Here is a 23,245-nt window from a genome sequence, read left to right on the forward strand (position 1 = left end):
GAATCGCCAGACTCTTGACAATACACACCCCTATTTTCAGATAGTGGGTGTATACGTGAATTCAGTTTATAAGCTGTTCAAAATTTTGAGTTGGTTGAAAATTACACAGTTTATGTGTATTTAATGTAGTTTATACATAATTATTACTTAAATGTTACGCAACTGTGTATGAATTTTGCGAGATACAAACACAAATTTGTGGTTCACCTTATATGCACCAAATGCTCACTCAAGTGAGGCATTGAGGCAAATGTAGTTAGTTAAGTTGGACTGTTTACTTGTGGTAGACTGCAATAGAATAAGGAATTATTGACAAAATTATGTAAAAGTATTTAAAATAGACTTTCATCTGTTTTGTCAAGATTATTTTAGAAAAACAGAAACGGAAACTGATTTTTCTTTTTCTTTTTAAAGACAGATGACAAAAATACCTGAAAATAAAAAGTGATTGTGACCACTCACCAATCTCTTTGCCCAGGCCTGAGTGCAGGATGGCACCAGCGGAGCTGACCACCGCGCAGGTCCTGAAGCTGCGCCCCCCCCGCTGTTTGTTCCAACGTTGAAGGGGGACCAATGGCACAAAATCAGCCCAGCCAAGCGAGGAGAAAGGCTGTTCGGACCCGTCCACCGTCCTCAGCTGGGACTGGTTTTTCATTTGGCACAGCAGCTCCTTTGCGCTGCGAGCGACCTTGCGGTGCCTTTGGTAGGAAACGTGGTGTTTGTTGGCGTTTATGTAGTCATTCATGGCTCGCTTCAGTCGAGGACTCAGCATGCCAGAGGACACGGTGCCCCTCCACATGTGCTGCACCACATTGTCTGCATCGGCCCTCCTCTCAACTAAAGGACTTATTTCGTTTGGCAGCTCTTCATCTTCAACGTTGTTGCTGAAGATGCTTTGAGATGCTCTCTCACGATGCTGTGATGCAATATTGAAGTTTGAATCTACGTTTTGTGTACCGAAGGAGGACCAGGCAGCCAGACTCTGCGGGTCCAAATCATTCTGATGGTTTGCTTCCTGGCTTCCATAAGTTTGATAGGGAGAACTGCTTGGAATGTGGTTCACCATGTTCCCTGGGGTTTCAGAGCTGGACAAAACTCCTGCTTCCGGCTGGTTTCCATGAGAAGTTCTGATTGAGTTCAGACCCTGCTCAGATCGGAGACCCGGGACGGGCTGCTGCTGCTGCTGGGAGGACTGTATGGAGGTGAGCCGCCGAGTGTCTGAATGCTGGGAAACCAAGGAGCCGGCAGGAGTCAGAGGCTCCTCCACACGGTTGTCCAGAAAGTAGGAGAGAAGGCCAAGGAAAAGGAGGGCCCAGGCCAGTATGGCCGCCAGCACCAGCTTCCTCCACTGCCTCATGCTGAACCTCATCAACTCTCATTCAAACAGGCTCCTGCTGAGCTGGCCCACCAGCACAAAGCCCCACAGCCTGCTGGAGGGCCTGTAAGCAAAGGTCACAGTTAAACTTCCCAAAAGACCAGAAAACATGTGGACTTCAGCAGAAGCACTAAAACACTTACCTGGAATTCTAATGCTTCCCCTCCATGCAGCTGCCGGGATTTTAACAGGACCCTAAAAACAAAAAGCGGACTTCATGAGCGGTGACATGAAAGTCTGAGGCTTTGAAAAAAACATCTCAACAGTTTGAGACAAACCAACAAGAAAGTCCAGTTTCCCCTCAGTATATCGCAGTTCACCTTTCGCAATCTCGCTGTATAGTGGATACAATGACCGTTTTGTATGCTTTTTTTCCCTTTTAAACAGTCTTCTGCGTCCTGATTGGCTGAAGACCTTATGTGTTCAGTTCGCGAGAAGTATATAAATCTTTTATCACTATTAGAGCTTGGTTTTCATCCTTAAAGAGTGTAAGCAAGAGAGAAAAGTGTGAAAATGTTTGTGTCTGTCTCAGAAAAACATCAATAATCCTACTTGGTGGATTTCAACCGTCACAGGTCATTTGTGGAACGATAAATGAGGCAATCCTGTTTAAGCCACACATTTTTTTCTCATGATCACATCTTCAGTCCAGGTTGATTCTCTGGACTCGGCTTGATTTGGCGTTAAGCTGCAAACACGAGCAAATCCTCTAAACAATTCCTGTTTTTGAGCTCTGACCAACATAGAAACAAAAGCACCACTTCCCACTGTCACATGTCTTTTTTTTTTATATGTGCCGCTTCAGCAAACCAGGACTATTTGATTTAGCAGCTGACCAAAAGGTAAAAGAAACTGTCAAGTCTTTTGGTCTCCCCCAGCTCCTGTCTGACTCAATAGACCATGTTTTCCAAAGGACATGGAAACGACTCAATCACACATCTACTTTGCTTTGACCTTGTGTTTATTTTGGTAGGTAGCTCTCTGATTTTAGATGAACATGATAGGTTGAAAACCTTAAAAGACATAAATCCGAATTTCAATTTAACATTTCAAAACTTAACATGTCAAACACATCAAAATGCTCATGAAATTCAAATTATAACCAATAGCCAGCATTCAACATAAAATATTCTTAATTCAATATCAGTCCATACCAGTTGTGTCTTTGGCTTGGTTTCTGGAGCTGGAGTGGAATCAGACCAAACAAAGATGCAGGTGTAAGTTTTTTCAGTAATCAATGAGTTGAGTTGGGTGTTTGTTTGATGTTGACATGGACATATCTGGCCCGGGTGGAGACTGTAGGATTGGCCCGGGTGGAGCTACGATGTTGAACATGACAGAAACCACCTTCAAAAAATAACCATGTTGCTTAATTCCAGGTTCCCAAACTTTATAATAAAACACAAAACTGACAATAACTGGGTTATTCTAAATACATACTGATGAAAACAACAAAGATACATAAATGCTATCTTACAGAAATATATACAAATATTTTAGGTTCAAATTTGTTTTTGTTTCATCTAAAAAATGTAAAGGAGGCAGAAAAACTAGTTTTCTTCTTTCTTTTCCATTTTCATTTCCCTCATTTAAGGAACCTTTGGTTTTTCTTCTTCTTTTTCTTTTGGCTTTTCCCTTCAGGCGTCACTAAAGCAAATCAGCTTCCTCCATCTGACTCCGTCTTCTGCATCCTCTACATCAGCTACCTTCATGTCTTCGTTCACTGCATCCATAAATCTCCTCCATGGTCGTCCTCTAGACCTCCAGACACAGCATCCCTCTCCCAATAGCTTCATTGTCTCTCCTCTGGACATGTCCAAACCATCGCAGTCTGTCCTCTCTGACTTTATCTCTATAACCTCTAACATGAGCTGTCTGTCTGATGCACTCATTCCTGATCCTATCCATCCTGGTCCCTCCCAAAGAGACTTCATCTCTGCTACCTCCAGCTCTGCTTCCGTTCTTATCCTCAGTGCTGAACAACATGGCTGGTCTCACCACAGTTCTCTACACCTTTCCTTGTTGTTTTGTGGAAAATAAAAAAAGAAAAAACTGAATTGAAAATTAAATAGTGAAGCAGAGATTTGGAGCATTTCAGGTAAATAAGATGTGTTTTTCCTTTTCTTTTTTCCTTAAAATGGCTTGTTTTGGCCGCATATCTCATCGAATGCCAAATTGTTTTGTCTGTGGAACAAGTTGTTCTTTTTCTCTACAGATCGCAGGTTTGATTTCCTATGTGTCAAAGTGTCTTTGGGCAAGACATTGAACCCCACATACAGTAGGTTGGCGCCAGCGTTCGGCAGCGGAGCCGCCATCAGTTTGTGTGTGAATGGGTGAATGACACTGTGACGGTGAGGCGCTTTGTGCATTCTAAGGCAATGAAGCGATATTTAAAAACATGCCATTTACCATAATAATCCAGGACATGCCTCCCTTCAGCTTACATTAACTTTCTGCTTTCTTATCTTAAAAGGTTTCGGTTGATTTCCTTAAGGCCTGCACAATAAATCACAAATTTATCATTATCACAATATCAAGCTGTCCAATATGCATATTAGCTAAAGTCGGGGAAAATTGCAATAAATGGTAACCTTAAATGTGCTAAAACAATCTTATGGCAGCTTTAAGTATTTCAAAAAAATCAAATAAATCCCCTTTATGCATTTGACTAATCAGATGGAAGCCTTTGTTGTTAGATGCTCGCCTCCTATAAAGACGAAGGTCATTTGGAGTATAATTTAAGTTATGTTGACTCTTATTTAAATTAAACTGGTGCAGTGAAATGAAAATGATGTACTTTGTTGTTTTGCTATTTGTTCCTTTATTGTTAGTTTTATTGAAATTACAATATTGATCACCATTATGACAAATAGTGAGATTTCCTCATATTGTGCAGCCCTAGTTTACATTTATCTTTTCTAAAAGCACAACGAGATTCTCCATTGATTCCAGTTTGTTCAGACCTCCTTTCTTTCCTTTCTTAACTGGACTTCTTTTTACATCGTCAGTATTTTTTGCTTGGGGCATTTTTTAAAATCCCCTTTTATGAAGTTATGTGGAAGCCTAATAATACTTGCTAAACATGCAAATGGGAACTAATCCAAGTAAAACTTACAGAGCATGTTTGCCAGCAGACCAGAGATGAAAAAGTCTGTATTCTGCTTATTTTGGACATATTTCACCATCTTCTCATCTATTTATGTCAATTTAATCAAGCAGACTGTCGTTAATGGAAGTTTTCTTTTTAAAGTCATGATCCACAGTAATATGCAATTCTCAGTTGTCAATTCAATTTGCAAATGAGTAATATGACTTTTAAAAATAAAACATTAAACAAAACAAACAAAATCAATTGCATTTTTAAATTGTCATGCATTTTTGATCATTCATAATTCAAATGCTAATGAATTTTGCAATCGACAATTCAATTTGCAATTTGATCTTTCATTTTGGAAATGCGTTTTGCAATTTACAATACAATATTTAAAAAATGGCATTTCAATACATGGTTTGCTTTAAATTTGAAAGTAAGACAAAGTTGTTAAACTTCTCTTTACTACTTTTCTTAAACTCATCACAGTCCGGGACTGTTTCTTTTAAGTGAGCCGTGGTTTTTTAAAAGCCTCGGGAGATTTTCCATCGGCTACAATTTGTTCAGAACTCCTTTGTCTGCTTGTTTCCTCCTCGACCTATCTGGATTTTTTCTTTCATTTTGAGAGGTTATTGCTTGTGGTCCTTTTGCTGACTTAATTACATTTTTACTTTTGTCTACCATCCGTCTTGATCTCGTCACTGTTTCCGCTTTGTTTCTATTGATTTTACAACTCCACCCAAAAATAAAAATATGCTCAAGCTTTTTTTAGCTGTAGCAGCATAACCCGCGGTATACATTTCTTTTTGGGGAGTTTTTAAGAAAGTTTGATAACGTGTGCCAATCCCACAAATATCAGTAAATCATGTATAGCAGGTTGGCCAACAAGACAGCAAAAGCAAAAGCTGATTATTTTGAACATATTTCATTCTTTTTTTTCCTTTCATTTATGTAAATTTAACCAAGCATAAATCACAGACACACTCATACTTGCAATGGAATTTGAATCACTGAAGTCCCTTGAATGTTTTTAGACACCATGAGCACTTATATCAATTAGGCTTGCACAGCAAATCACAAATATATCGTCATGGCGATACTAGCTGGTGTGATACGCATTTGGCAAAAGACAGCATAAAATCAATCCGCTTGAAGTATTTTAACCAATTAAACGGAGTCCTTTACGCATTTGACCAATCGGATGGACCGTTTCACATTGTTGACCAATCAGATGGAGCCCTTTTGTGTTAGACACCTCCCTCCTATAGACGAGAGTCAGTTGGAGTATAATTATTAGTTATGTTGACTTTCATTTAAATAAAACATTCAGTGAAATGGTAGTGATGCATTTGTTGTTTCGCTATTTGTTCATGAATCACAACTCATATTGTCATTGCATCATTGATCACTAATATCACAAGTTCTCCTAATATGGTGCAGGCCTAATGTGAATGCAGGACATCCATCATTTTGTGTTTCTGAACTTCATTTCCCAAAGATGTGATCTGAACAGGTCATTTTTATATCAAAAAATCTCAAATAACACTATTACTAGGCCTGGGCGAAAAATCAATTGAATGAATTAATTCGAATTATTTTGTTACGGGCGATTTAAAAAATAACTAAATCGAGTTTTTGTGTAATAGCGCATTTTTGGCTCCCCAGAGCTTCCGTAGCGTTAGTTTCACACGGCGGTATGGTAAGCGACAAACAACAACATCATGGCACACACTAAACAGCAAGCGACAGCATGGCTACAGGTGAGAGTGGGAAGTTTGTTCCCAAGAAAGGAATAAAATCATCTGTTGTTTGGAACTGGTCTGGGTTTACTGCCACAGACGTGGAGCAAGAGACCCCCTCCCACACTGCAACATTTGCCTAAAGCCCATCACAGTCAAAGGCAGCAGTACAACAAACCTGGGGAAACCTTTTATTACTGTTCTCCTTCACTCCATAACACCAAACATGAACGCGGACCCCCAACACATGTGCACGCTCTCACTCACTCTCTAGTTTATATATTGTCGGACACAAAAAAATGCGACTTCTCCAGTACCGATAGCAGAACTGTTGAGGTACCAAAGACATGTTACCCATATCTACCGTGGAGAAGACGGGGTTTCTTAATTTAACTTAAACCTTAGACCCCAGATATGAGCTGTGTTGTTAATCCTTTAGAAAATGGTACTACTCTCAAGGTGAATGTTCGTCTCCTTTTAGTCTAGACTACAAAGTGTCACTTTAAACACAGCTGGGACTTTGATTCCAAGAGTGTGTTCATCATTTATTTACTATTCATCCCAGAAATGGGGGTTACAATTGTCTTGCGTTTGATTAAATAAAAGCAAAATTTAACTTAAGTTGTCTGCCGTTTGTACTTATTGCTTTCCTTAAGTGGGGGGGAGGGGGATCGGAAATCGAATTAAAATAAATAAAATCAGAGATTTTACTATTACCATCAAACTGGATTTTTTTTTCCTGTTGATTTTGATCCTTCTTTACAACAAACGTACAGCTGACTGTGAAACATAGTGACAAAGGTGAATAAATGAAGCATTAAATTGCCTCACAGTCCTCTGAGCCTGGTGTAATCATGAGTTTTGCCCTCCTAATGGAGGAGGACTCTTCTCATCAGAGAGAGTAGCAGGACACAGGACAGTGTTAAGCCTTGTGTAGTCCTAATTAAAGCCTCCCATTTCTGGAGCTCTAGACTTCTAAAGAGAGCTGCAGCGGTGACTGGGGTCTCTCCCACCCTTAACCGACCCCCACCCTCCAGACGTCCCGATCCTCCTGTTCGCCGGGGTCAAGCAGGATGGAACCAGCAGGAGGACAGAGGGAGCAGAAACAGCACGGGAGCGGGGAAAGTGAAGCAAGCGCACACATCTGCACAAACATTCCTCCGGGAAGCCTCACAGCTAGCAGATGGTGTTGGTGTCAGGCGGCAGCCTGCTGTGCGTCGGTATAAACGCGCCTACAGCGGAATTAGGCTAAATGTCACCGTGTGAAAAAATGTGCACCTGGAAAATAACCCCCGAAAAAAAAACCAACCCAACATTTACACATCTTTCTGTTGGCAAAGTCAACAACAAGGAAACCTCATGGCTATCAATCACTTACACAACGGCGTGTCCACTGTGCGGCATACATGGACAGACATGCTTACTTGATAGCAATCAGAGAGAACTGCAGTGACGGAGGAAGGAACAGGACTGTGTGGGAATGATGGACAGTTAGGGTGGGGTAAGATGGGGGTTCAAGGGCTACAAAAAGATCATTTTGAAAATGCAAACGACAAAAAACACATTTCAGGACTTTCCAGATGACTATAGCCTGAGGCAAGCAAAGGATATGATTTGTTGCTAAGGTATTGTCCGTCTGTAAAAGGTTTGTACTTGTAAGAGATTTGTGTCTATAAATTGATTTTGTATCTGTAGAAAAAAATGACCCATCTGTAAAAAAGTTGTGTAACTGTAAAAAGAAATTTGTGTGTCTGTAAAAATGCTTTGTACTTGTAGTAAGACATTTTCTGCTTTGTGTGTGAAACGTCACGCACACATCCAAGTCATTAATTCAATGACAAAACCCAAGTTCATTCATTCATTCATCTTCTAATCCGTTTGTTCCGGGGCTGCTGGAGCCTATCTATCCCGGCTACTTGTGGCCGAAGATGGGCTCCAGCAGCTGGTGTTATAATTTCTACTGGCCTGCAGGCTCCTGTCATAAACCCCCCACACTTTCAAAGAACTACAATTTCTTGATTGTGATTGACTACGTTAAGTTAGAAGCTGTAGTAACAACCTGTGTTTTTTTTTACTTTAGAGCCTTAAGCAAAATGTGTTTGTATCTGTGATCAAAACCACAGTGGTTGGTACTTCTGAAAAGAAAAACTGTTTTATTCTGCTGCTTACAAGATTTTCATTTAGAAGTTCAGGTTCAGCATTTAATATTTTATATTATGCAACACCTCACACGAACCCAGATGTAGTGTTGACTAAAGTTCTTTTCCCCAGACAGATTTTTTAAGTTTATTTTATCACTAGTTTTTTGAAATTCTGTTTTCATGGGTTTTATGAGCTGGAACCCCAATTTATGTAAAAAAAAAAAAAAAAAAAAAAAAAAGGTAAATAAATGCTTGAAATCAATTAAACAGTGGCCCCTAAACGTATTTTCTATGAAAGTTATTTTTTTTAATAGATCTTATGGAAATAAAAATACTTTTCCATGATATTCTTATTTTTAACGTGACCAAACACCCAATAGCAAAGACAATTGCAAAATTCTAATTTTAACATATCTAGACAAAGACACAATTTAATGAAAATTGTGTTTTTTGTGTTTTTAAACAGGCTCTTGTAGCATTTTTCTCAGAATGGAGGACATATGTAAAAGAATTTAGGATTGAAACTGTATTTCTGAGTATTTCGACATTAAAACCGTGATGGATCAAGATCAGATAAAAACCCACGATTTGAAAAAAACGTATATTTGTGAGGCAACAACTGAAATGGTCTGGACAAATTCTGATGCATCCACTAGTAGACAAATATCTTTACTCTGAAGACGTATTTACATCTGTTGAAAGTAGCGCATACAGTTTGTTTAGTTTATGTCCTTAAAATCAAACATTTTTCTGCATTTCAGAGCAATCATTCCATTGCCTGAAGCCTATTATTACTACACTCTACTAGATTTATAAAGATTGCCAATCAGGGATCTCAGATATCGCAAATATTCATCCTCGATATTTGAAATTCTGAGTATTTATTCAATACTGAGTTTAACTCAGAGTTTTTTCAGGTGCCGTTTTACAGCAAAGCAAAAAAGGAATTTGCAAGTTCTCCCACATTTGACATTTTTATTTAGCTAATTTTTTTCACACTAGAACATATATAAACATCAATAGATAAATGTATACGATTGCTGACAGAGCTTAAGAACAATAACCACGTTTGAACAGGAGACAGGCATAAGCTGTAGCGTATTTAAGCCTACTCAACAACAACAATATCGACATTGCAAGTATAAAATGTCTGGGTCTGTTAAGAAAAATATATATAAAAATTTGTGGCCGACTCATGAGGTTCACAGTAAAACGTATAATCCTACACAGTTATAATATACATGTCCATAATGAGGGTCTTTCCTCTTTCCTTCAGATCCACTTTCTCTATTTCCAGCACGTGTGACCTACATTCTGCCTTGGTGTTGTTCATGTAAGATGCAGGCCCAGCTCTACAGTCAGATTTCTGAGCAATACTGTACCCACACAGCACAGAATTAGGAGTGCGTGCACTGGTATTTCATCTGCCTGGCAAGAGCAAATGCTGGTTCTACTATGCTAGACCCATTACTTTTTTTCCTTTTTTTTTTTTAATAGGTAGATATAAGGTTGGATTTCACTTCAGATGAAGTGAGATTCAACAATAATGCATTGCAGTTGCCACAGCTAGAACCGGTTCAACAATAACATGCAGGGGCTTGCACAGAAATCTGCAGCTTCCCAACCCCAGCGTCTGTTAGCGGTTGACATCGCAACCCCAAATGTTTTCATGTCCTCATGGAAGACAATCTGCAGTTCTCTTCACCAAAATGCATCTTTTAGAGTATTAAATTGTACTGTAACAGCTTATTCCTCTAATTTCCGTTTTGTTTTTAGGCAAAACCTTAGTGCAGAATATGACTGACTGAACACACCCCAGGAAAAAAAAACAAGAAGGCCTCAAGGCCCTCCTAAGGACACCCTTGAAAAAGAGATTCTTAATCTCAATGGGACAATTCCTGGGTAAATAAAGGTTAAATAAAAAAATTAAAAATATACTCACAAAATAAAAAATCTAGCAAAAGTAGTTATAAAACACCTGCAACCACACTGCTGAGGCTAAACCACAACAGACGCCTTTTTCTCACAGCCTATCTCGGGTGTGTAACCCTTACTCAGGAAGGATATGCTGCTTGCTTGATTTAGGGTTTCACAAGCAACTTTCAGTTGGTCCTGTTCACTGGCTTTGCATGTTTTTAGCAACAGCTGCGAATACCTTGAACCTGAAACAGGCTCGCCCACAAGTTTTGTTTTTACTTCTGCATTTTTGGTGGCTGCAAACAGAATTGTGCAGTGGCAGAACGTCTTTCTTTTGAATCTGTCTTTTTTTTCAAAAACGAATGACATGAGAAACGGCACAACATGCTTAAGGAGAGGAACCTCCCCCCCAAGAAGTCATCCGTTTCCTGTTTTTCTTCTTTTTCTAACTTGTCCTGTCTAACAGCTGAGCATACATTTGAGAGCTGAGCCTCTTATTTTGGACATATTTTACTGTTACAATGGGGGTTATGAATCTTCTGACACACTAGGTGTATATTTGAATTAACCCCTTTTGTAATTTAGGGTAAACTTTTTTCATCTTACTTATATTTGTAGCAATTTTTGTGTTGGACCGGACGGAAAAGAAAAGGAGGAAGAAGAGAGTGGGGGGGTAGGCGGGTGAAATAAAGAAGTGGGGGGTAAAACCCTGAAACAGCATAAGCATAATTTGCTGGATGTTTATAATCATTACAGTCAGGTTTACAAGTACAGTGATCCCTCGCTATAACACTGTTTACTTTTCACGGTTTCGCTACTTCACGGATTTGCATCGTGCATTGTGACAGTAATCTGATTGGCTAAAAAGTCACTCCGCTTCTTCTCTACCTGTGCGTCAATAACGTTGCAGTTTAATATGTGCATGTACGTAAAAGAGCTTGCCAAATTTACATAACGTTCGTGCAAAATCTCTTGATGGTGGCATGTCGGCGTATAAGGATCTTTTTGCAAAGAATAAAAAAGAGCGACAACAACTGCTTATCACTATGTTCTTCTCCCGAACAAACACAGCTGCTCCGCGGGTTTCAAAAGAAGAAATGATGATTAAAATGATGATTAAAATTATTATTTGACAGTACAGAAGTTATTTGTTAAAAAATACGTTTCTAAAGTACTTTTATTAGTGAAACAAATGCTTGAGCCTGTAAAATGGTTTGTTCTTTCTTTTCAATGTATAATATAGTATTTAATTGAATAATAATTGTAAAAAAAATTAAAGTTTCTACTTCATGGATTTTGCCTATCACGGGTTCTTTTTGGAATGTAACCCCCGCGAAAAACAAGGGTTTACTGTAATACAAATCGAAAAGGGGCGGGGCCTGTCCACACACTCAAATGTTACAAACATACCTGTTGGCTCCAGAAATGTTCACATACAAGACATGTCAACATGTTAACAATACAAATAACATCACATACACATACTTATGCATTCAGACCAACACATGTAAAACATCTCATTCAGTCACGCAAACCACCTGTGCAAAGCTTTAGACAGCACCTACGCTCGAGTGAGTGTCCATGTTCTTCTAAGGTGGATGATAGAATGCGAAAAGAAGGAGGGAGAGCGCCCGGTCATCCCCACACCAAGACCCCCGCCGCAGCAGCAGTGGCAGCCAGGGCCCCCCCAACACCCACACGGCAGCAGACAGAGAACAGCCGCCACATCTGTCATCAGCAATCCCATCCGTCACCCAGGCCAGGGCCAGCAGGACCGCCGCAGGGGTCCCCAAAGCCAGAGAGCAGGGAGGCACAGGGGGACAGAGAGTGCAACCCCCAGCCCAGCCAAGAGAGAAGCCCCCGCCCCCCGCCGCCGCGCCAGGAGGGCCCAACGAGGGTCCCCACCCCGGGAGAACACCCCCCGCCCCAAACAAGCAACACACCACTACCCAGGAGTTCTGGGCATCCCCCCACCCCCACCCCAGGGAGACCTGCCCTACGCTCCAGGTAGCCACCCACCCAGTCCATGGTTGGTCCAGGAAAGAGCAAGGCAGGGGCCAGACACCCCTGCCCAGGAGAAAGACGCCCAAGATCGGTGGGGGTCCACAAGGAGTGTTGTAACCATGGGCCGACCAGGCTCACCCATTGCTTTCTATAAGGCCGGCGTTTAGGGGCAAGGACCAGAACCCACACCACAGGGACACGGACACCCCCAGGATCAGATGTGATTCGATCCCCGGCTCTTGGGCTTCCCAGAAAGCACAGAGCACTTTCCCCAAAGAAACCTCAAACAAACGTGTTTTTATAGAAACTGCTTTTTCCGAAACAATGTCCACCGCCAAAAAAATAGGCCATGGGTTTCTTTTCTGTCTTTCACCGAGGAAAGACACAGCTGTAACATCACATTCAACTTCACCTGCACTGTTCAGTACCAAGTATTTATCTCTGAGTCACACTGGTTACATGTTTTGGTAAAAGACTCCACAGTGCAATCTAGACATGAAATTGTATCCCCACAAAAAGACTAGAACCGTTTTAGGCTTGACAGGAATTTGTCATGCTAAATATCATGCAACATCCTGCTAGGACAGAAAGATGGAGGTTTCTCCTCAGAGGAATAAGAGCTGGTGAGAGAAACGATTGCTCAGACTCAGACCCAAAAATATCCATAAAAGCATGTGAACAATAATAGTACTGTCTACAAGACATGTAAACATGTCAGTCAGAAATGAAAACAAAGAAAAAAGATAAACTGGTCGATGCAAAAAGAAACTCTCACAAAAGCACCAATTTTTTCTTCATCCACTTGTTTCTTATTTTAGTCAATGCCAAGAAAACTACAAAACAAAGCGTACTTAAGACAGCACAGACTGACAACAGGCAAAAGTCTTGGTGTCAAACAGGATGCGCATTTGTGTCAAAACCCAAAGAAGTGGAGTAGAGCAAAAATGATCAAAATTAAAACATATTAATTTAAGAGAATAAGAGACCCTGACCAGCGGAGTTAGGTTGGTTTTCTGGTTGGTTTTGTAGCTCAAAGTGGAGGGATTTACCAATCTAACGTCTCATTCACAGGCACCCATCCAGGGACTCACCTGTGCAGGTGCAGTGGGTTTTTAGGTTATCTAGGCCCATGGAGGGTCATAGAGAGGAAAAGGTAAAGCTAAAGGTGTGTTTTTGCAGTTCCCTTGTGGCTCGTGCGGCCACCTTACGGTACATCATAATAATGGATAATAATAATAAGTACAGGTAATGCTGTCGTATGAATCCCTTGTTCTGCCCTCTTGTAAAGTGCGAGTACTGGCCACTTACTGACAGCACGCAAATGCTGTACACAGGGCGTGCAGGTGATACATAAGTGCCCGTACAGGACGTCCGTAGGATGAACACACAAACTACTCTCAATGTCCAATTTCTTTATTTTCAATTATCACATGAAAAGCACTAACATGCCTCTTGCGCAGTGAACATATATTTTTTTTCCCTTGGGGTGGGGGTGGGGGTGTGGTGTTAAAAGCTTTTGCTGTGACTTGTCACCCACAGTATGTATAAAACGTGCATGAACATTTTTGCGTAACAGGTTCATCAAGCGGTTTACGATCATGCCTGTGTGTCCAGGTAGAGGTTTTCCCATTTTTCGCACACAGAAAGCCCATTTCCACCCGTAAGGGCAGTTATGACTAAAGCATTGCACAGCAGATACAATGTCTGCCAAAGCGAAACTGGCCTTAACCATAGCACATACCGAATTCATGATGCATGATTCATGATTGTAAAACAAAAACATGTTTTACAAAAAAAGGCGCTTATGATTTTATTCCCTTTTCAACAGTTTTTATATGAACTCAATAGAGATAAATTCAATTTTTGATTTTATTTATTTGAAACTGAACTGTCTGATCGTTTCATAAGTGCTGATTTGTTTTTTGGTAAATCCTGAAGTGGAATATTTTTAGTCATTTCGACCTAGAGGAATATTTCTGCCACTGGAATAGAAGCAAAAATCTAACATCATGTAACCCAATCATTACACTATTAAAAGTGAATAATGTGCTACAAATGTATAAATAAAACCATAAATAAGAGAGATTGAATGCTATCATCACAGCAGTGTTTGTTTCAGATGGTCATAAGCCTTCATTTTTGTATTGTTATAGGCTTATTAGTTTTGCTCTCAGAAGGAAGCTCTTGCCAGCGTTGATCAAGACGTGCTGGGCAGAAATCCCTCACACCCGAACGCCTGCCACAGTCCATCTGTAATGCTACGTCCACACCGGGCTTGGAAACACGCATTCAAACGCTCACTTTCAATAAAAAGTCCATGTAAATGTGCGCATGTTTGGGTTTCGGGCTTCCACATTCATAACTCTTGCATTCATGTGTCACTAGGGCAGGGTATCAGCAATAATTTCCAGAACCAATTTGATTCACCAGAGCCTGGATCAATTCGATTCTTTGGAACCACTCGATTCCATTTGATTAGATTCAATTTTGAATTTACACAGTTTACACATTTAGACATAATTGTATAGAAATATAATTATAATTCATATATGTTTTGAAGATATTCATATTAATCTGATACAGTTCACATACTTTAAAATGAATTACTGAAATAATTTACCAGTGAGATTGTTAACACTATACAGTGATATGATTTTCCAAAAGGAGAAGCTTCAACAAAAATGTGCAGATCATTATGTTCTGCCTCTCCTGAAGGCTGTTTCAGTTTGGCCACTAGGTGAAGCTCACGCTATACCATTACACCTTTTTCCAGAAGAGAATAGCAAAAAACGGTGCTTTAGACCCTCCGGGCAGCGGACCGGTACCAGTCCGCACAGAAAAAATAAAATAACTTACATGACTTCCGTTTTGATTATTTCGGAATCTGAAAGATTTTTTATGTTGAAAAATTGCCCGATTCTCTTTTACATCCGTCTATGTCACTCTTGAAGCAGGCCAATTCACTCGTCTCGGTCACATGATAGGATACCGCTAAAATAAAACCCAGGAACTAGCAAAATGAGTAAAAAACAAAAGTCTTTGGAAAGTTTCTTTGCCAAGTGGAAAAAACCCATCCAGGAGACAGAAGAGGAGCCTTCCACTTCCAAAAAAAGAAAGCTACATTTAATAGACAGTATCAGGAGTCCTACTTGAAATACAGATTTATCCCAACGGGAGATTCCCTCGAACCATTCAGTATAGTGGTGAGTCGGATTTTCCATGCACTTATTTTGAAGGCATGTTTAAATGTTATAACAATAGCAACCAGGGAGTGTTGCGGGCAGAGAGGACGTTGCTCATGTCATAATTCGTGTTTATTGTTATGTTTAGAAAATACCACAGTTTTCATGCAAGTCATATCATATTATTTTGTTGTATTGTAGTGTCGGTCACGTGCACGTTTGGTCTGCTGTCGGAGTTCCGGAGTTCCGTAGGCTGCAGCCAGGGGTTACTCTCGGAGCTGGTAGCACAGGGAATTGTGGGAAATAATCCCCCTTGCCTGCTTTGGTCAAAATAGGGTTGAGCACGGGTGTTTCTTTTTGCCTACGGGTCCTTTCATCTGGCAGTTTTGTTGTTTCACCCTTAGTTATTTCTTCCTGTTGTGTTTGCTTCTTTTTAGCACCATGAGTGTGGGAAGGGGAGGGGATGATGACACCTGTGCGATGTACAATATTTAACCTGTCAAAAAAAAAGTGCAGAGTACATCTTATCACGTGTCTCTGCCTTTATTGCAACGTTGCTACAGCGTGTGTCCACCACATATAACATACCGGTCCGTGAGAATTTTGCCAGACATCAAACCGGTCCGTGGCGCAATAAAGGTTAGGGACCACTGCTCTAGACCACAAATTGTTACTTAAAAAAAAAAAAACGTTTTCTTAAAAGACAGCAGAATATTTCTGGCTATGAGTCTACAGAGCTGTTCATTTAGTCAGCAAAGTATGTTTAGGTCGAACAAGCGTTAGCATTAGCCGTCCTTTGGGAAATTCCATTATATGTTAGGATCAAGCTAGCGGACCTTGGCTTTACTGCTGTTATGTGATAGGTCACCAGAAAGGGAAGGCAGAAAAGATTGATCTCTACTTTTATGGATCGATTATTGATTTATTAGGCTTGAAAGGATTCAGGTTGATAACTCAGTGTTATCAACCCAACCCTAAGCTTCACTACCCAAGTTTCTCAGTCAATTTTCTGACTTACAATTGAATTCGCGTTTTGTATGTAGTTTTGCGCTCGGCCGGAATCCTACAACACCAAGTCTTTCGTATATCGAAAGAGAGCGGGGAAAGAAAAACCGGAAGCAAAATTCACAAGATCTGCACTGTTTTAACATAGTACCGAGCACTAGTATCATGTAGCAACTAAAAGCTTGAGGAAAAATCCACGTTCAACGCATTCTTGAATGCCCCATACATGCCTGGTGTACGTTGCTTTGGTGTTTCTACTTTATTTTAAATGTGAAGTATACCGCTTTTTTTTTTTACATCTGACCTTTAAACCAAAGCTCGAGGATCGAGTCTCTGAATTGTCTCTCTGCTTGTCTGATAAGAAACTGCCTTTTCTGTTAAAAAAAACAAAAGTTAAAAAAAAGCGGTTACAAAGAGAAAGTGATAAAAGCAAGACAGGAAGTTTACTGAAGTAAAAGCACAATACCAGGAAGTATCCATTATTGTGACTGCAGCAGCTCATCTATGCTGAGCTATTTGATGACACGTTTTCACAGTCTTGTGCTCCCAACTCCAGACAGACAAATACAAGGTTTAACTGAGGAAAAGCAGCTCTTCACCCTTTATTATGGCTCATAAATAACAGCTGGGAGGGCCAAAGGTCTCCAGGGAGACTAGAATGGTTATGCTGCTCTTAAAGTCCCACACCAGCCATCTTTTGATCCATTTTTTCTAAGTGTTCCCAGTGGCCTTTGCATTATGATTCTGCTGTTTTTAGCCAAGATAAAAAAAAACACCCGTTTGTTTTTCGAGGGCGGTTTCTGCAGAGCAGCAGCAGCTCATTAGAAATTTCCCTCCGAGTTGTAGTGCAGAGCAACAGAACCGCACTTTCCGTCGCCCAGAACTGAAAGCTCCATCTTTGCTCGCACTTACAGCCCCTCACGCCCCTAACCTGCAGAATAAATAAATGGCGAGTAATACTGAAGCTATCCAGCCATACAGTTTTCATCCAGAATCCAGCTCAGAGGAAAACAAAGATCTTCATGGATCTATTAGTCAACAAGTGGATGATCCGAATGTGGTGGAGCTTGCAATGCCCATATTTTCTACGTCACAAATATAATATTTTTCAAACGGCATTTTATCGTCTGCTCCATATTCACAACAATTTAAATAAAGAACATTTTGATCTTAACTTTCTTTACGTATATTCTCCATCAACAGAAAGAACATGTTGAAAACACCAAAACACAATTTTCATCAGAGTGGGTCTTTAACGAGGTTACCGTTAAATTTGTGTTATACTATGGGCCGGGTGAATACTCGATTCTGATTGGCTGCTGGGTGTGCATTAAAACCTGATAACCTGAAAAAAGAAGTTCCGGTCACCTAGCTTGAATGTTTTGTATCACTGCGCCGGCTTCTTTAAAACAACCTTTTGCTTCATCATTTGGACAAAAACAAGCGGTAAGAGATGAACTTTCTCTCTGAACCGATGCTTTATTAAACCCATTAAAAAGATCAGCATATATATATGGCTTTATATCGCCGAATCTTGACTGCAGCGGTGGTACGGCGCGAGAAAAGCGATCCAAATCGGAAAAAAAACAAGAATAAAGGACTAAAAACTGGTTAATATGTATTGCTTTTGTAAGTGACCAAGGTATAAGCAGGTTAATGGCCTTCGAAGTGTGGATTATTACTTTTTAACGCACTTCGCGGAAGGACGGTTAAGGCTTCCACGGCGTGCGTTAAAAAGTAACACACACTTCGTCGGCCATTAACCCTTATTTAACCTGTAGTTTGTCATAAACCTTCAAGTTAACCCACAATAAAATCTATTTTTGGAGTCATTCCCCACTTGTAAACCTGTTCAAAAGACTACAGGAACTCAGCAGAGAGAAAATGATAAAAATAAATTGTAAAAGAATTTACAAATGCAAAGAAAAGGAAACGAACAGCACAGCAAACTTGTCAACAGTGAGTCCAGACATTAAATCGGATCACCTCATCACCTGAAAATTCCAAAAGAACAAGTCCACCCCTTTGACCGTTACAATCCTTAACAGAGCTTTCCCTCAAGTTAAATATTCTCTACCCTTGGTGACAGTTTTGCACTCCTGACATGTTTGTCTGAGATAAATCCTTGGTTCAAACAAGCACAAACCATTTGTTTGTCCTTCTCACTAAGCAAATGCAAGATCTGTTGCTCCAAATATGATGAGAGCCCAAATGTTTGGGGTCTGGGTAAAGCCTGGGGTGCGGGCCGAAGCTCGTTCCATGACCGCTGAAGGCGGGGCTCACATAACCGCTGGGCTCGTCCCCTCCACTCCATCTGAATTCACCCCCTCCACCTTCACTCTACCGCTGTGCAGAACCTGCACATGAGCAGTCCACAGCAGAGGTCAGCAGCTAAACCACTTCCTTGCTTCTAAAACAATCCACTACCTGAACCTTGAACTTCACGGCAGCTTTATTGTTCTTGCATTGATATTCTTGCTTCAGGTAACTAAATAATCCCACAGTAACCCACCATAGATTTCTCCATCTCTTTTCTCGTGTTTATAAGCAACAACAGTGTCAACACAACACATCAGCGCTCACAGTTCAAACAGCACAAAGACATTTGGTTTATATGGTAGTCGCCCACTAATGTTGACTGTGCGTTGATACTCTTAGATTTCGGAATAAAGTTTCAAATGAAGATTAATGTTTTGTTACTCAATAGTATTGAGACAATTTGATCAGTGCTTAAAATTATTTTAATTTCTTTTGTGATCTGCCAAGTTGGTTGTGTCATACACGTTTCTACAAGTAGACATTAGAGATAAAAAATAAAAAAAACATTTTAATTGCACATTTCTATTCCGTTTGTCTTTGGCAAAGGCAGCAGCTTCCCTCTGGGCATCAATAAAATACTGTAAAGCACAGAAAAAACAAGACAGTATGACAAATCTATTTCAACAGGAAGTTAATGCTTAATAAAAACCTTAACTGTTCCCGTCCATGTGCTGCCATGAAAAACCCTCCATAACGTCAATGAATTGCTGACATTCCTGCATGGTGGCAGAGGACACTCATCTGGAATTTACCCACGGACATTGCCATAGGGAGGAAACCGTCAATCAGAAAGTAGAACCTTTTGCTGACAAGTTAGTTGTATCAATTTGAAATTTAAATGTAATACTGTAGGACTTGCTTTCAATTTCTATAGTAAAAAAAAAAAAGAAACACTTTCAATAATGCTTCGTTGCACCCTCCCTTACAAAAAAAAGCCGGAATCTGTCTTTTTTTTCCCCTACAAAGTGGGATCTTCTTTATTTTAAATCAATGTGACTCTTCGGAGCAGCTTCAAAGCTCCTCTGCTGCAATATTTAGAAGATGCTTCAGTGTGCAGGCTGCCTGCTGCACATGAGTCTCTCCCAGACAGATGGCATGGATCTTCTTTCACTGCAGCAGTCCTTCAAACTTTCTCCTGTTTATGCTTTGTAATTCCGCAGATCTGAGGTTGCATCGGTGATGCACTAATGCAGCTAAAAGGCTTCATAGGCCGCGTCTCTTCCTCTCAGCTCACCCTCATGAGACAAGTCCGTCAGGGTTTAGCTGGACCTCCACACACACAGTTATTGTCAGTTGGCATCGACACAACAAAGCCCCTCCCTTATTTAACTGACTGATCCTCGTTCCGGACGGCTGCAAATATTGCAGGACAAACCGATCGTTGCACTTAAATGTCAGTTTTCCGTTTATCAGCTGCCTGCAGCTGCACGTCTACAGCTGCCACTGTGTTCATCGACTGCAAACAGATAAAGAGATGGATAAAAACAAGGGCACCCAGTTAGCTCACAGATCCCATTAAACTCCGTTTGGGCCTTCATTTCACGTGTTAGAGAATATTCTCCAACGACAACAACATTTTACACCACTGATGTTGTTATTTTGAATATGTAAAACAATGTTTTAATGTCAATGTTGTTTTCTAAATAAAAATAGAAAATGTCACTCTTTGGTTGTTGTTTTTTTATATCATTTTTCTTGTAATTCTATGAAATTTGATTCAGTTAGTCATTACATATATCCTAAAATCTGTTTCATTTGATTATAAAAAACTTTTTTCCCCTTAAAAAAATTACATTTTAAAATAAAATAAGTAAATGTCAATCATTTTAACCGTCTGATTGTACCTACACTTAAACATGATTTGATTGAGCTATTAAATACATCTATTTTAAAATTAGTTTGATTTCAATTTAAAAAAAATCCCCGATAGCCCTTGATTAAAAATTAAAGATGGACATTTTTAAAATAAAAGTTAAAAAAAATGTTGCTGATTTTCCGTTAGATTGTCTTAATATTTTTACATGATATAATTCAAAAAATATATTTCATTTGATTATTCAAAGGGTCTACATTGTGAAAAATCTACTTTATTAGCTTTTTCTTATGATAACCAACCCAAAGTGGTATTTTGATACATTTACGCATTTTCCTCTAAAAACTGAAGCCCTGAGCCCCTTCCAATCCATGAAAACGAGCGGGTTCTCACATTATGACCTCACAAAGTGAGCAACCGCCCCTTCCAGGAAGAGTCTGCACAGCCAGCACCACCCCCAGACTAATAGACACACCCACTTTGTGGAGCTAGCAGGATCGGCTAAAAACTTTCCTCTGATCTGCACATCCATCATTGCAAAAGTTTGGATGTTGTTCGTTTTCGTGGAAGAAACGCAGACACGCTGCCGAAGGGACTCAAGGTTGACGTCATGAAATGGGCGGCACCCACAGGGAGCGAAAGGCGGAGCCTGAGGGATCCAGTCATCATACTTCCAGGTAGGTAAATGAACTGCGGAAATAACTCAAATTTATTTATTTTTTTAAATCATTCTTTAGTGTGCCAAAGGTAATATATTATCATGTTTATGGATATAGTTAACTCCGAAAGGCTTAAAAAAACATGATATAGGACCTTTAAAACTAAACCAAGCTGGAAATTTTCAAAATAAAAGTAGAAATTTACTACATAAAACAGAAAACTTGACTTGAGTTAAAATTGTTTGGCTCTCGGTGAAAAGAAGTGTATAAAATATTAAAAGAGACTGTATTTCTACAACAAATATGAGCAACTTGTGCTTAAAAGCTTCCACATTCAAGATTTAAAGAGTCACAAACCTTGTGCTCCAGTTTGTCAGTTTTTCAAAGCCTTTTCATCTCTCAGATTAACAAACATCGTGGCCGCAAAGGAAGTCTGAATAATTCAGAGGTAAAAAGTGTCTGTTCTGCAGCCTGAAAGTTCAGAGGTGGTGTCTGCTGAATGTAACCTCTTACCCTTGTCATGCACTTTCAGAGGGGAAGCAGCTCATAGGGTCCAGAGACAGACAGACAGACAGAGTCAGCACTCCTAACACAATGTCCAAAAAAAAGACCTGGAGGACTTCTGTGCAGCTTTTAAAGGAGAGTTGGAACCTAGAGTCCTTACACCTAACGTCTGTTATCTGATTAGTAGATGTGTGCAAAATGTTTGCACAGGAAGAGCATCGCCAGCTGCTGAAACCACTTCAATCAAATGCTGCTCTGCGAGGCTCTTTCTGCATTATGCTTTCAAAAGAAGGACCCCTGTTTTTCCTGATCACTGCAGGCCGAAGTGAAGCGAGGAGAAGCCCCACGAAGCCCCCCGGGAGCTGAGCCGCGGTGCGCCAGTCACCAGCTGACACGCGCGGGAGTCTGCGCCTTCGTTTAGCGGCGTTCCTGTCCGAACTGCCGCACTGGAGACCGCGAATGGACGAGCTGCTGCGAGCATTCAAAACAAAAGCGTCGTTGCGTTAGGGATGCGCGCGGAGCTTACGGCCGCACGCGCGCGGACACCTCCTCGCTCTACTAGACAAACAAAGTGGCTGCGGGAAGCGAACAAAGCCTCACCTAAAGCCGGCGGCCGTCCTGGTGTCCGGGGCCGCATGTCGCTCCTGGCCGCCGCGTTGAGTCTCCTCCGCGCCTCCTTCGCTGTTCGCCGCTGAGCTGAGCTGAGCCGTGCCGTGCCGTGCCGACGTGGGGGGGTCTATCACATTGTTGCTGGCCTTTCCTCTCACATCCACATCCGAACGGATCCGGGGGGCGGAGTCTTTGAGTGGCGGGGGGGAAGTTGAAAGACAAAATATACAATATTTATGATTTTTTTTTCCTTTTTTTCTTTTTTTTTTTTTAAACGGAAAACCGGAAAAAAAGAATAAATTGGAGCACAAATGTGCTAGTGATCCACCCACACTGTTAGTTAGCCATCTTTGTGTCTGGTTCTGAGCTTCAAAACATCTCAGGGGGTTAATATCCTGCAGAAAGATTTGAATCATTTTGGTTTGTTTGTTGTTGTTTTTTTTACCTGAAATAATCGTTCTTTCACCACCAGAAAACAAAATGTGGCACAAACCTTAAAGATATTTGAAGGAATTACTTTTTTGCTGAAAGGTTTTGAATCATTTTTCTATATCATGATTAGTGGTTGACGATCCAATACACTGACCTAAAATAGATCCAGGACATCTTTAGCCAAAACTTCATCCATTGTGACTCAGAGATGAATACCTGGTACTGAACAGTCCAGGTGATGTTTCTCAAATTCCTCGGATTTCTTGCTAGTAGATAATCAAGTGTAAATTAAATATGTGTACAAACAAGTAAACAAGAATGAATGTCAAATCCATTCACATTTTAGTTTTCTTTTATTGTTAACCTTTATTTAACCAGAATATTCCCATTGAAATTAAAACCTCCTTTGAAAGAGAGTCCTGGCCAAGAAGTCAGTAAAACACGAGAACAATAGA

General features: G+C 40.4%; 1 protein-coding gene across 3 annotated transcripts in view; it reads right to left on the minus strand.

Moving 5' to 3' along the window:
- The window catches only part of st6gal2 (ST6 beta-galactoside alpha-2,6-sialyltransferase 2), a 60,466-nt gene extending 37,921 nt beyond the window's left edge, over window positions 1-22,545 (minus strand). Inside the window, exons 1-3 of one of the 3 annotated variants that reach the window (XM_011489202.3) lie at window positions 22,350-22,545; window positions 1,519-1,570; window positions 463-1,439 (exon numbers count right to left, since the gene is read on the minus strand). In XM_011489202.3, the coding sequence (XP_011487504.1) occupies window positions 463-1,369 (907 nt within the window). In that variant the 5' untranslated portion in view covers window positions 1,370-1,439; window positions 1,519-1,570; window positions 22,350-22,545. 3 annotated transcript variants of the gene reach the window in all.
- Between the last annotated feature and the right edge of the window lie 700 nt (window positions 22,546-23,245).

This window comes from Oryzias latipes, chromosome 21, assembly GCF_002234675.1.
Source record: "Oryzias latipes chromosome 21, ASM223467v1".
NCBI lineage: Eukaryota > Metazoa > Chordata > Actinopteri > Beloniformes > Adrianichthyidae > Oryzias > Oryzias latipes.